The 13,405-nt window shown below is 42.1% G+C and overlaps 1 protein-coding gene across 1 annotated transcript in view; it reads left to right on the plus strand.

The window, feature by feature from the left end:
• The window catches only part of LOC118388430 (AT-rich interactive domain-containing protein 3A-like), a 40,734-nt gene extending 30,896 nt beyond the window's left edge, over positions 1–9,838 (plus strand). The window contains exons 4-9 of the mRNA XM_035777512.2: positions 232–304; positions 1,696–1,879; positions 2,656–2,903; positions 3,203–3,487; positions 6,349–6,438; positions 6,602–9,838. Coding sequence (XP_035633405.1) covers positions 232–304; positions 1,696–1,879; positions 2,656–2,903; positions 3,203–3,487; positions 6,349–6,438; positions 6,602–6,738 — 1,017 coding nt within the window. The 3' untranslated portion in view covers positions 6,739–9,838. The remainder of the gene's footprint in view (positions 1–231; positions 305–1,695; positions 1,880–2,655; positions 2,904–3,202; positions 3,488–6,348; positions 6,439–6,601) is intronic.
• The last annotated feature ends 3,567 nt before the right edge of the window (positions 9,839–13,405 follow it).

The raw sequence follows: 13,405 nt of genomic DNA on the forward strand, positions 1-13,405 counted from the left end.
CACTTTTACTGTTAACTTTCACTGAGCTTTCCGGAGCTCTCAGCTATAGCAGCAGGGCCACATCAGGTTTTCATCAGACTGGGCCTCCTCTCTCGACTTGATGGCATTCTAAGGCTGAGGCTCCATCCTCCATTTTGGGGCAATAATGGCTCTCAACCCCCGTTGGTAATCTGCTCCCAGTTGTAACTTGTTTCATCTCTTCCCCCTCCCCTCTTCTCATCTCCTCAACAGCTCTATGAACTAGATGGCGACCCCAAGAGAAAAGAGTTTCTGGATGACCTATTCAGCTTCATGCAAAAGAGAGGTGAGGGAGTGTCGTATGTGCCAGAGAGTACAGTACCTTTCTGTCCCTCTATCTAGCAGAGCCACATCAATGCCAATAACTGCCATGACTCGATGGAGACTGGAAGGCTGTACTGTTTGCCTTGGTGGATTAGTACTGGGAGGCAATGTTCTGTTCTCTAGCCCAGTGGTTCCCAACTCCAGTCCTCAAGTACCCCCAACAGTACACATTTTGATCGTAGCCCGAGACAACCACACCTGATTCAACTCAGGTTTGATGATTAGTTGAATCGGGTGTGTTTGTCCAGGGCGACAATCAAAATGTGTACTGTTGGGTGTACTTGTGGACTGGAGTTGGGAAACACTGCTCTATAACCCCCTGTCCCTCCCCCTTCATTGACATACGAAACACCACTCTCAGCTTTCACCTCCATGGGCGGATCGTTATTCATTTGGAGATGATTGCCAAGCCCTCACTGTTCCCAGCGCGTCTAAAAGTAGAGCGTACACAAGAGTGCATGTATTGAGTTAGGAATGTATTTATGCATATGTTTAGGCTCCAGAGTTTGTATGTTGCTCCGTTCAGTTATGGTGTTTGGTTTGGTTCAGCATTCCAAGTGTGAATTGCTGCCTCAGAACGTGGCAATTCCACACACGCATATTTTATTAATCATAGTCAGACTGTATCTACAAAACAAATGCAGAGAAAGATCATGGAGAGTAGTCAGCAGTCACATTGTGGGTTCATGTGGTGTTTTAATTCAAGCATTTGAAACAGCACAGTACATTGTATAATGTTGATACACAAATGTGTTCTACTTTGGAAATATAAGGCCGACATGTTGAATGTAATAACAAGAAACATAAATAAACGTCAAGATAGTCAGTGTGGAAAATCCAGTATTGGAGGTTTACAGTATGTTTGCTCTCAAACAAATGTATGGGCGGGTCTGCGTGCATAGTTTCTCTAATAATTGGACACTGCCCTCTAGGGACAATATAGGGAATTGACAAAAGACTGAAAGGAGTATCTTCTTTTTTCCCCCAATAGCTTTCTTAATTGTTAAAGAAGATGTCACGTATTTGAAAGGATAATAAGACCCAATACCATAACAAGAATAAAACAGACATGGCATTGACAATGTATTATTTATTGACGTAATTGTGTGCTCAGAAAAGGTGTGACAATCTGTAGGAAAACAATACCCTCTCCCTATTAGACCATTACATTTCTGTCACCAAAGCCACGCCCATTGAATGTAGTGTTGTACTCCTGAAGCGCTCAAACCGTTTCAAACGACTAGAAGGCTTTCTCAGTTCACACTCAGTTCCATAGCGACGTATCAAAAGAGAAACCTAGCAAAAGAGTATGGCATAACCACTGGCAGTGAGTTGTCTTTTCCCTGTCTCCAGGAACCCCTGTGAACAGGATCCCCATCATGGCCAAGCAGGTCCTGGACCTGTACATGCTGTACCAGCTGGTGACAGAGAAGGGAGGCCTGGTGGAGGTCATCAACAAGAAGCTGTGGAGAGAGATCACTAAAGGACTCAACCTTCCTACCTCAATTACCAGTGCTGCCTTTACTCTCAGGACACAGTGAGTACCATGGGGTTGGAACCAAAATAAACATAGTAAATGTTTATATCGTTTCTTTCTGATCGTTTTTAAACCTCTGAAATCAACTTTTTGTCTCCTCCTCCACCCGCTCCTACCACCCGCAAAATTTCAATCGCATCTCGCACCCTACACTTGTCTGCCCAAGGTAACATTAAATGACTTTGCCAATCAGTGCGGATAGAGCAGCTTGCTCTGGAGCGGGCAAGCTATTTACATGTTCATCCATTCTTCTCTAATAAAAAATCTCTCTAATTTCTGAACCCCACTTGTACGTCTGTAGGCTACAGTAGACTATACTTAGGAGGGGGAGTTAGCCTACACGCACACTCACTGGCTAAGATGTTCAGCTAGCAGGTAGACACTGGAATAAGTGATTGAAAGTGAGTGCTTTGCATAGGCGTTTTGTTGCGTTTTTTTGTGGGACTGAAAAAAAAAATGCTGTAACGTAAACTAATGTTATTATCCTGTTGCCATGCTTTTAAAATAACCGTTCTGTTCTGGAACAGTGTAATTCACTTTCGTTCTCGGTTCTGTTCCTCTAAATGTATTATTTTCTGGTTTTCTGTTCCGTTCCCTGAACCAGTTCCGACCCCTGGTGAACACACACACACACACACACACACACACACACACACACACACACACACACACAATTTGTAAACTTGTTTCAAGGTATACTTACTCATCCATTGTAATAGTGTTTTTCACATGATTTCAAAATGTTCCTAATACCAACTGAAATTACATTATCACAGATACATGAAGTACCTGTACCCATATGAATGTGACAAGAGGAGCCTCAGCAACCCCAATGAGCTCCAGGCAGCTATCGACAGTAACCGGCGGGAGGGCCGCCGGCAAAGCTTCGGCAGCTCCCTCTTCACCTACTCCCCCAATGGGACCCCCACCATGCTGTCCTCCCCCAAGATATCCATGCAGAACATGGGGATGAACGTGGCCACCAACGGAGCATCTCTCACTCCCATCCAGAAAATCAAGAAAGGTGTTGTTGGAGAGCAACGGGTTTTGCTCAGATATCTTTAGAGGACAATTATGCTGCATTGAAATGAGGAAGTTTGTTTTATTTAATTTAAATTCTTCTTTCGGTTCATTCATATCATTCAGATTGAGGTGAACAGTAAAACATAACACGAACACAACCCCAAAGTGTTGGGTGGGTTCATACAGATTACCACAGAACAGTTGAAGTGAACAGTAACCCATAGCGTCACACATTTGATTTGAAATGCCAACACATCCAACACTACTATCCTGTTCCAAACTTCTCCGTTTCCCCTGCAGAAGATGAGGGCGGTCAGCCCCTGTCCGGCGTGGGCCGCATGTCTGGGCATCCTCTGGCGGGTCACTCGGTGGCAGTGGTGCAGGCGGCAGCGGCCCAGGCAGCCATGGCAGCCCAGGTAGCGGCTCTGGAGCAGCTGAGGGACAGACTGGAGGCGGGCGAGCCCCCGGAGAAGAAGATGGCTCTGTCTGCTGAGGAGCACCAGCGACTGCTGCAGAGAGCACTGCAGCACAACCTGCTGGCTATGACCGCCCAGATGCCCATGAACATCCGCATCAACAACCAAGGTAAAGAATGTTGCAATTTTAGATGCACTTGAAATAAGGTTTGATTTGAAGGTAGCAATATTGGGCCACCATTGCAGCCCATCAGTAAAATAACATATGTCTTAGTATGGTTAATAACCACACAGTGTGTTGTGAAATTTGTGAATTAATTGTAATGTTTTAAAATGGTATAAATCAGCAGCTAATGGGGATCCATAGTAAATACAAATCCAGCATTGGTTCCCAAACTTTTTCCATTGTGACCTAGCTAATGAAGGCCTTTCAATTTCTCCTTGACAACCACCACATTAGACAAAACTGTATCTCTAAGCCACAACCCAGTCTTTAGCTACAACCCAGGGACTGGCCACACAACCCATTCGTGGTTCTCAACCCATCATCTGAGAAAACACTGGTCTACAGTACAGTCCTGAAAGGGGATTTATGTCATGTAGATCAGGCCTCCTGTTCTTAAGCAAAATTGTCGATCTTGAACTGGCCATGTCAAACAATTGCGTATATTGACCCCTTTTGCACAAACAATGTTCCCCAGCAGCATACAGACTCTATACGTAGGGGATTCAACAGCCAAACTGTCTTATCCTCTTATCAGTGTCTAGTAAAAGTACAGAATGCTGGGGAATTGTCCTTGACATTTTGTTGTTTTTGTTCAAATGAATGAGTACTATTTCATGGAAATGCCTTAAAGCTATGTAGCTTCTCCCCCCTCAACTCTTCTCGTATGTGTTTTCTGCCTATTTAACAGTAGTTTGCAAGTCTACACAGAAACTTATGAGGTTGTGTGTGTGTCTGTGCTTCAGTAGTAGGGTTGTGTTTTCATGGTTGCTCAGACGTTTGGTTTGGTTGTTCAGGCTATTTGTATGTATAGTTCAGCAAGGCAGTTTACATAATAGGTTGTACAGATAGTCTGTAAATGTTAGGTTGTTCAATGACTTTGTTTAATATATTAGGTTGTTCCGTTTGTTAAGGTTGTTCACGTAGTTAGTTTATTCAGATATCAATTTGTACGTGTTAGATTGTTTAATGAATTGGTTTGTTTATAAATTAGGTTGTGCAGTTAGTTAGTTTACAGTTCTTTCAGAAAGTATTCCTGCCCCTTGACTTATTCCAAATTGTTGTTACTTGCTGAATTCAAAATGTATTAAAAAAAAAAAATCGCACCCATCTACACACAATACCCCATAATGACTAAGTGAAAACCTGTTTTTAGAAATGTTAGCAAATTTTGAAATGAGATACAGTATCTAATTTAGAATTAATATTCACACCTCTGAGTAAATACTTTGTAGAAGCACCTTTGGCAGCAATTACAGCTGTGAGTCTTTCTGGGTAAGTTTCTAAGAGCTTCCCACACCTGGATTGTGCAACATTTTCCATTGTTCCTTTCAAAAGTCTTCAAGCTCTCTCAAATCTGTTTTGGATCATTCCTAGACCACCATTTTCAGGTCTTGCCATAGATTTTCAAGTAGATTGAAGTCAAAACTGTAACTCGGCCACTCAGGAACATTCACCGTCTTCTTAGTAAGCAACTCCAGTGTAGAGTTGGCCTTGTGTTTTAGGTTATTGACCTGCTGAAAGGTGAATTCATCTCTGGGTGTCTGGTGGAAAGCAGACTGAACCAGGTTCTCTAGGATTTTGCCTATGCTTAGCTCCATTCCGTTTATTTTTTATCCTGTTTTGTAGTATTTGTTTTCTTTACAGGCTTCCTTCTTTTCACTCTGTTAATTAAGTTAGTAATGTGGAGTAACTACAATGTTGTTCATCCATCCTCAGTTTCCTGTATCACAGCCATTAAATTCTGTAATGGTTTTAAAGTCATGGTGAAATCCCTGAGTGGTTTCCTTCCTCTCCGGCAACTGAGTTAGGAAGGATACCTGTATCTTTGTAGTGACTGGGTGTATTGATACACCATCCAAAGTGCAATTAATAACTTCACCACATATAATTGTACATATAATTGAAGGATATTTACCCATTGATTCTTGAATAATATAACATATAAATGCATCATGAGCTTAGTTTAGTGTGAGGGGAACGGCACCTCAGTACCTCCAGGCTCTGATCAGGCCCTACACCCAAACAAGGGCACTGCGTTCATCCACCTCTGGCCTGCTCGCCTCCCTACCACTGAGGAAGTACAGTTCCCGCTCAGCCCAGTCAAAACTGTTCGCTGCTCTGGCACCCCAATGGTGGAACAAACTCCCTCACGACGCCAGGACAGCGGAGTCAATCACCACCTTCCGGAGACACCTGAAACCCCACCTCTTTAAGGAATACCTAGGATAGGATAAGTAATCCTTCTCACCCCCCCTGCTTTAAGATTTAGATGCACTATTGTAAAGTGACTGTTCTACTGGATGTCATAAGGTGAATGCACCAATTTGTAAGTCGCTCTGGATAAGAGCGTCTGCTAAATGACTTAAATGTAAAAAAAATGTTTAACTGTCATACCCCATCAACCTGAAATATAAGCATGTTTTACTCCAATGTTTGTAAACAAGTATCCTATTTTCCGAAAATCGTCAGTCCACATGTCAAGTGTAATTGCGCCATTGTATTTGCCCAAGTTCTCTCGCAACTCCACGACCACCCTCCAGCAGATTTGTAAACAAAATGAATGTAAACAAACACTATATAGCCTCAAAACATGGCTAAACTATAATTTTGACATGGATGGTCTGTCCTTGCATCCATATCGGTGTCTATGAATTTGAGAGGGGTTATGTTTCTCCAGCCCCATCCTTCAGCTTTTTACGGAAACAGGGGCAGGGGAAAACGCTTTGTTGTTTCAACTGCTGATTGCTGCTTTAAACATCACCTATGAATGCTGTGTACGTTACATGCTGTGTGTGTTTTCTCAGGTGGCCGGCAGGACTCCGCTCTCAATCTCACCACAAATGGCATGAGCAGCATCAGTATGTCAGTGGAGCTCAATGGAGTCATGTACACCGGTGAGTCACCAGCCAGTTACTACAACTGTCATTCCTGACCTGTTGCACCTCACAACATTGGACCTTTTGTAGGTCAGGCAAAAACACAAGTTGAACTTTCAAATTGCTATCTTTTTGCAATGACATAAATGTTACTTTAAGTCTGTTTTTTGTGTTCATTCAGGTATGCTTTTTGCTCAGGCAGCAGGGTCAGCCTCTTCAGGCCCCTCTGGATCATCAAGTAACAACAAAGCCCCTGGTGGGCGCAGTGGATCCCAGCCGCTCCCCTACACACCTACCTCAATCAACCCATCATCTTAACAACTCTGAACCCTTCACTTTTTGATGCCAAAACTAAAGCCAAAAAAAACCCTACCAAATTTTCTAAATAGCCTATGCCAAAAAAAACATATACAGAAAAACACAAACTAAAACAAGTGGTCTATCTCAGGTTCTCTCATATCTTATCTCCTCTTCTGTTCTTTAGCCAAAATAAGTTTGAATAACCCAACAAAGAGCCAGTATATGATTACGATATATGCACAGCATGTGAATAATTTATTTCTACATAAATGCAGTGATTATCTAAGAACAAATAAAAATAATAGGTTGGAAGGGTAATGCACTGTTTACACGTAACACAGCTACTGACTCACAATTAAACTTTTTTTATTTTCAACATTATTATTCTCATCTTTATTATTATTATTATTATTATCATCATCATCACTAACAATATAGTTATTGCAAAAAATATATATATTTGGATTCTATAAAGTAGAACATTTGAAATATCTTCTATTTTAAGTAGAAAAGCTTTAAAGATTTTATTTCTTCAGGGCATAACAAAGTAACATTGTGACCTCATGTTATAGAAAACCTCTACATTTGCATAATGCAGTCGCACACAAATCAATCTTTGCTGAGATTGTCTATTAATTGTACCTCAGACACAGGTTCACAAGTCTCTGTGGTCACGATGCAAGATCATTTTATTTTTTTTCCTGGTGGAAGTCAACAGGAATTGTTAATGCTCATTGGGACTTATATGTGCAGACATGTTGGTTTTTCTCAGGTGTCTGCCAGCTTGCTGTGAAACAATCACTTTGTATTTCACTGCTTTACGTTTCTGTCATAGTTACAAACTATACAACTGTATTTACTGGTTTGAGTGTTTGTTTCGTTTATGACACGTTTAAACCATTTGTTTTTTTAGTTTTATAATGTAGTTTTCTATCCGGTTGTCTCATCAATTACCCAGGGTCCTCTGTACTTTTATAAGTAGAGGGATCATCTTCACTCTAAAGTTAGCTGCTCTTTTGGATGTCCTTACTTACAGCTTATAGTAGGGGATTGATGGGTGCAGGAATTCTTAGCTCTGCAATAGTGCTGCTTTAAAACAGAGGTTTGGGGTTGAAGTAGCTTTACTTAGGGGCTTAAAATCATGTCTTAAAAGCACCTACACATTGATATGACATCATCATAACAACAAAGCGTTTATGAATTTAGGTACGTGCTTGCATTTACGTAGGGCTGCTTATGTAAAGGATTGTGGTGGAAACAGCCAATCAATTCCTGTCTTTGTGTCAGCACTGCTCTTCAAATTGACCTTTTGACCTCCTTGTCCCCAAGGCAACAACTGAGCATCTGGTCATTAAGAAAAGTATCTATTTTTATCAGATATCCATTGATTTGCAGCGCTCAGAAATATTTGCATTTTAACCGCTAAGGTACCACAGCTACTACGAAGGTTGTTTCTGCATCTTCAAGAAACTGCATGGATTCACACTCTTTTCGAGTTCAGAATCCTCAGTGAGGGTGGAGTTTTGAGTTCATTGTAGCGACAATCAGGAGATGTTACAACATTGTATACCTCGTGTGTTCTGTTTTTCCACAATGAAGCCCCTCTACCTCAAAGACTATGATTAGACTATATCTCTTGTAAGATCATTACACAGTACCTTAATGAAGTAGTATATTGCGGTTATATCTTAAAGTGTGATATATTATGCTGCGTTTCATGACTTGGGTCTATACTGTACAATGTATTGACAGAGATAAGAGATTGTAGTTGGATTGTGGTCAGGGAATTCAGCTTTTGATAAATAATGGTTGGAAGGATAGATTATTGCAGACAATCATATTAAACCTTTAATCTTTCCTCTATCATAGCTGATGATAATTACTTTTGATTTTTTTGGCAACATGCAATGGAGACAGTCAGTCAGGAATACTTATTTTATTATTCTGGGATGCTGCCCCCTAGTGGACTTCTTTGTTACAGTGCACAATCATACGTTTCAGGGATGGATATGGTTGTTTTTTGGGGCCCCTATAGCTAGCGTACAGAAGTGTTCTCTTGAAAAAAATGACTTGCCTTTCCCCTGTTGATATTTGATTGCAAGCCCCCCCATTTCTTCATCTCAACCAAAGTTAAGAGACTTAGTTATTTCTAATCAGAATCATTCCATGAATTTTCAGCCTTGATATGAGATTTACCACTTGCTTGAACTATTTGTTTGGTAGATAGTATATCGCAGGGACAACCAAAACACATGTGGAGATTAAATCAAATGAAATGTTATGATAAAATATCTGCTGTAATTGCAAGATGCCTTATGCTGTGACAATTCTTCTATGAATGAACCTGTATAGGTAACACTTCTGAAAAGGCTTTGGATGGCTGTAGATATGAGTTACTTTGTTTTCACGTTTTAGTTCTTTCTTTAACACATATGACATAGAAACCTAGCACAGAGATTACACAATGACATGTATCATAATATTAATAATAACAGTCATAATATGAATGACGATAATAGTATTGTGAGATTTGGGGAAGCACTAGGTTGACATACTGGCCTTGGTTTTGTTAACTATTTTGTTTTCATGTACAGTACTTGGAAATTCAGAGTATAAATGAGGCTTTTTGTCTTTTACTTCTCAGGAATATACTTCTACCTCCAGTTTTACAGATGTATCCCTGCTAGGGCTAAAGTTGGTGGGTGCACAAAGGGTCGCACTCTTCATTGGTGTTCTAGTTGGTTTTTCAGCTTTCAACTACTTCTTATAGATACAGGCACAAAAGTATTTTTTAATCTGTTCTGTACACGTGTGCAATTTTTTTTCTCCATTATTTTCCATGATGAACCTTTCCACTGAATGGGATGCTTCCCGAAATATGAGGAAACAAGTGAAGATGAAGTGTGGCATGTTGTGCCTCTTTAATAACCAGTTATTAGTATGGTGTAGTGCCCAAATAACAGATCGTCAACAACATGCTTTTTAGAATGTGTGACCTCTAATGCTTTTAACCATTTACTGAGGGGTGACGAACTATTCTTGCATATTTAATCAATATGTGTTTGTGTGAATGTTTTATTGGGGATTTTAATAAATATCACTTTTTCCTAGAATGTCAGCTGAGGTGTTAAGGGCTGTTCTTGTCAACACAAATATACAGTACCAGTCAAAAGTTTAGGGTTTTTCTTTGTACTATTTGTACTATTTTCTACAATGTAGAATAATAGTGAAGACATCAAAACTATGGAATAACACATGGAATCATGTAGTAATCAAAAAAGTGTTAAACAAATCTAAATATATTTGAGATTCTTTAAAGTAGCCACCCATTGTCTTGATGACAGCTTTACACACTCTTGGCATTCTCTCAACCAGCTTCAACTGGAATGCTTTTCCAACAGTCTTGAAGGAGTTCCCACATGTGCTGAGCACTTGTTGGCTGCTTTTCCTTCACTCTGCAGTCCAACTCATCATAAACCATCTCAATTGGGTTGAGGTTGGGTGATTGTGGAGGCCAGGTCATCTGATGCAGCACTCCATCACTCTCCTTCTTGGTCTAATAGCCCTTACACAGTCTGGAGGCGTGTTGGGTCATTGTCCTGTTGAAAAACAAACGATAAAGGGACGAATTGCAAACCAGATGGGATCGCGTATCACTGCAGAATGCTGTGGTTTCCATGCTGGTTAAGTGTGCCTTGAATGCTAAATAAACCACCGACAGTGTTACCAGCAAAGAACCCCCACACCATCACACTTCCTCCATGCTTCACGGCGGGAACCACACATGCGGAGATCATCCGTTCACCTAATCTGCGTCTCACAAAGACACAGTGGTTGGAACCAAAATCTCAAATTTGGACTCATCGGACCAAAGGACAGATTTCCACCGGTCTAATGTCCATTGCTCGTGGTTCATGGCCCAAGCAAGTCTCTTCTTATTATTGGTGTCCTTTCAGTAGTGGTTTCTTTGCAGCATTTTGATGATGAAGGCCTGATTTCACGCAGTCTGAACAGTTGATGTTAAGATGTGTCTGTTACTTGAAATCTGAAGCATTTATTTGGGCTGCATTTTCTGAGCCTGGTAATTCTAATGAACTTATCCTCTGCAGCAGATGTAACTCTGGGTCTTCCTTTCTTGTGGTGGTCCTCGTGAGAGCCAGTCATCACAGAGCTGGATGGTTTTTGCGACTGCACTTGAAGAAACTTTCCAGATTGACTGACCTTGATGTCCTAAAGTAATGATGAACTGTCATTTCTCTTTACTTATTTGAGCTGTTCTTGCCATACCAAATAAGAGCCATCTTCTGTATACCACCCCTCCCTTGTCACAACACAACTGATTGGCTCAAACGCATGAAGAAGGAAAGAAATTCCACAAATTAACTTTTAACAAGGTACACCTGTTAATTGAAATGCATTCCAGGTTTAACAAGGTACACCTCATAAAACTGGTTGAGATAATGCCAAAAGTGTGCAAAGCTGTCAAGGCAAAGGGTGACTACTTTGATGAATCTCAAATAGAAAATGTAATGTAATGAGTAGAAAATATAATGAGTAGGTGTGTCCACTCTTTTGACTGGTACTGTAGTTTATGAAAGTTCAATCTGGAAAGCTGGTCTGAATAGCTTGTCACTTAATTCATCTTAGTAAACACAATTCACATTGCTTCCTATGTCACTCATCAGCATAGTAGGTGTTTATATGCTAATTATTAAATCGTTACCTCATGCAAAGCAGGTATCCTTATGGATGCTGCATGTTGCAGTTGGTCGGAAGCAACTGCAGCGACTTGAAGGCGATCTCGTCAAAACCAAGGCAACTTCAAAAACTGCATGACTTTTGATCACATGATTTTTGTAAAGTTCATGCAGTCGACATGCAAGTCAGACAATTTTTATATCCATATTGCAACACGCTTTAAAAGTCGGTGACCAACGTTGGTCAATGTCTTGACAAAAGTGATCCTCTCTTATGCGCCCGTTGACTCAGGTTGTATTTGTGCCCAGGAGTTGGCAACGTTACCACAGACTATGGGACTGGGAAACCAGCTAGGCTTGCAGGATAATGTCTACAGTCCAATGTGAAAACCTTTGTTTTGAGAGGCTTGCCTCTCTATCGCCAAAGCACACAAACAGCTGATCAGAGCGACGGATCACCTTAGTCCGCTCCACGTACATGTTTAGGGATTTCACAGGACAAAGAGCGCATCCATCAACATCATTAGCCCCAGTGGGCATGGAGGTGGATAAGGCTGTTAGCACGATTTCCCTGTTCACGTGACCTGGGGGCAGGATCCTTGGTAGGAAGGCAGGATTAGGCCGCAGTGTAACACATGCCTGGGGCTCCCGAGTGGCGTAGCGGTCTAAGGCATGGCATCTCAGTGCAAGAGGCATCACAGCAGTCCCTGGTTCGAATCCAGGCTGCTCACATCTGGCCCGCGATTGGGAGTCCCATAGGGCGGCGCACAATTCGCCCAGCGTTGTCTGGGGTAGGCCAAATAAGAATTTGTTCTTAACTGACTTGCCTAGTTAAATAAAGGTTCAACCAAAAAATGTAAAACACAAATTATAACACTAACAGATAAAGCATTGGGCTCGCCAATCCTCTTGGTGGAGGCGATGGTCACCAGAAACACAGTCTTAAGAAGAGGTTTCAAGTCTATAGTGTCTTAAGGGTCAAAGTGAGGTCTAGATAGTACTCCAAGAACCAGATCCAAATCCCATTTTGGAACTGAGGAGGCTCTTTAGGCGCGTAATCGACAGACTCCCTTAAGAAACCTTGCCATGAGCGGATGGCTGTCAAGAGGGCCCTCTTGCTCTTCATCATGACATGCTTAAATGACTGCTGCGTACACCTTAAGTGTGGATGCAGCCCTGCCAGCATTGAACAAAGACCTCAAGAACTGGACCACGGTTTTTATGCCGCAAGATTCTGGAGCAAGCCGCTGCTCCTCACACCACTGGCAAAACATGTGCCACATTGTGTGTCATAGGTTGACATGCTAGACGGGTTCCTGGCAGTCTGTACGATGTTAACAACAGAGGGCTCAAGATTTAAACCAGACCATTTTCGCTGTTCAGCGGCCAGGCCCACAGCTGCAGGCCGGAGGGATTCGGATGCCGCAATGTGCCCCCCGCCAGTTACAATAGGCCCTGCCTCCGTGGAAGTTCCCATGCTGTCCCCGCTAGGAGTGACAGTATTGTTCTGAACCAGTGGCGTTATGGCCATCTCGGGGCAATCAGAAGGACCTGGTGACCCATTTCCCTGATTCCGTCCAGGATCGATGGAATCAGCCACTGGTGGGCCAGGGCATCTAGGCCTAGTTGGGGGGGTGGACATCATGAACCAGAGGGGGCACTGTGTGTTCCTCTCTCTTTTGTTCTTATTTTTACCCCCTTTATCTCACCCAATTTCGTGATATCCAATTGGTTGTTACGATCTTGTCTCATCGCTGCAACTCCCCAATGGGCTCGTGAGAGGCGAAGGTCGAGTCATGCATCCTCTGAAACATGACCCACCAAGCCACTCTGCATCTTAACACCTGCTTGCATAACCCGGAAGCCAGCCGCACCAATGTGTCGGAGGAAACTGTTCAACTGGTGACTGAAGTCAGCTTGCAGGTGCCTGACCTGCCACAAGTAGTCGCTAGAGCGCGATGAGCCAAAGAAAGCCCCCCGGCCAAACC

The sequence above is a fragment of the Oncorhynchus keta genome, chromosome 1 (genome assembly GCF_023373465.1).
Source record: "Oncorhynchus keta strain PuntledgeMale-10-30-2019 chromosome 1, Oket_V2, whole genome shotgun sequence".
NCBI classification, from domain to species: domain Eukaryota; kingdom Metazoa; phylum Chordata; class Actinopteri; order Salmoniformes; family Salmonidae; genus Oncorhynchus; species Oncorhynchus keta.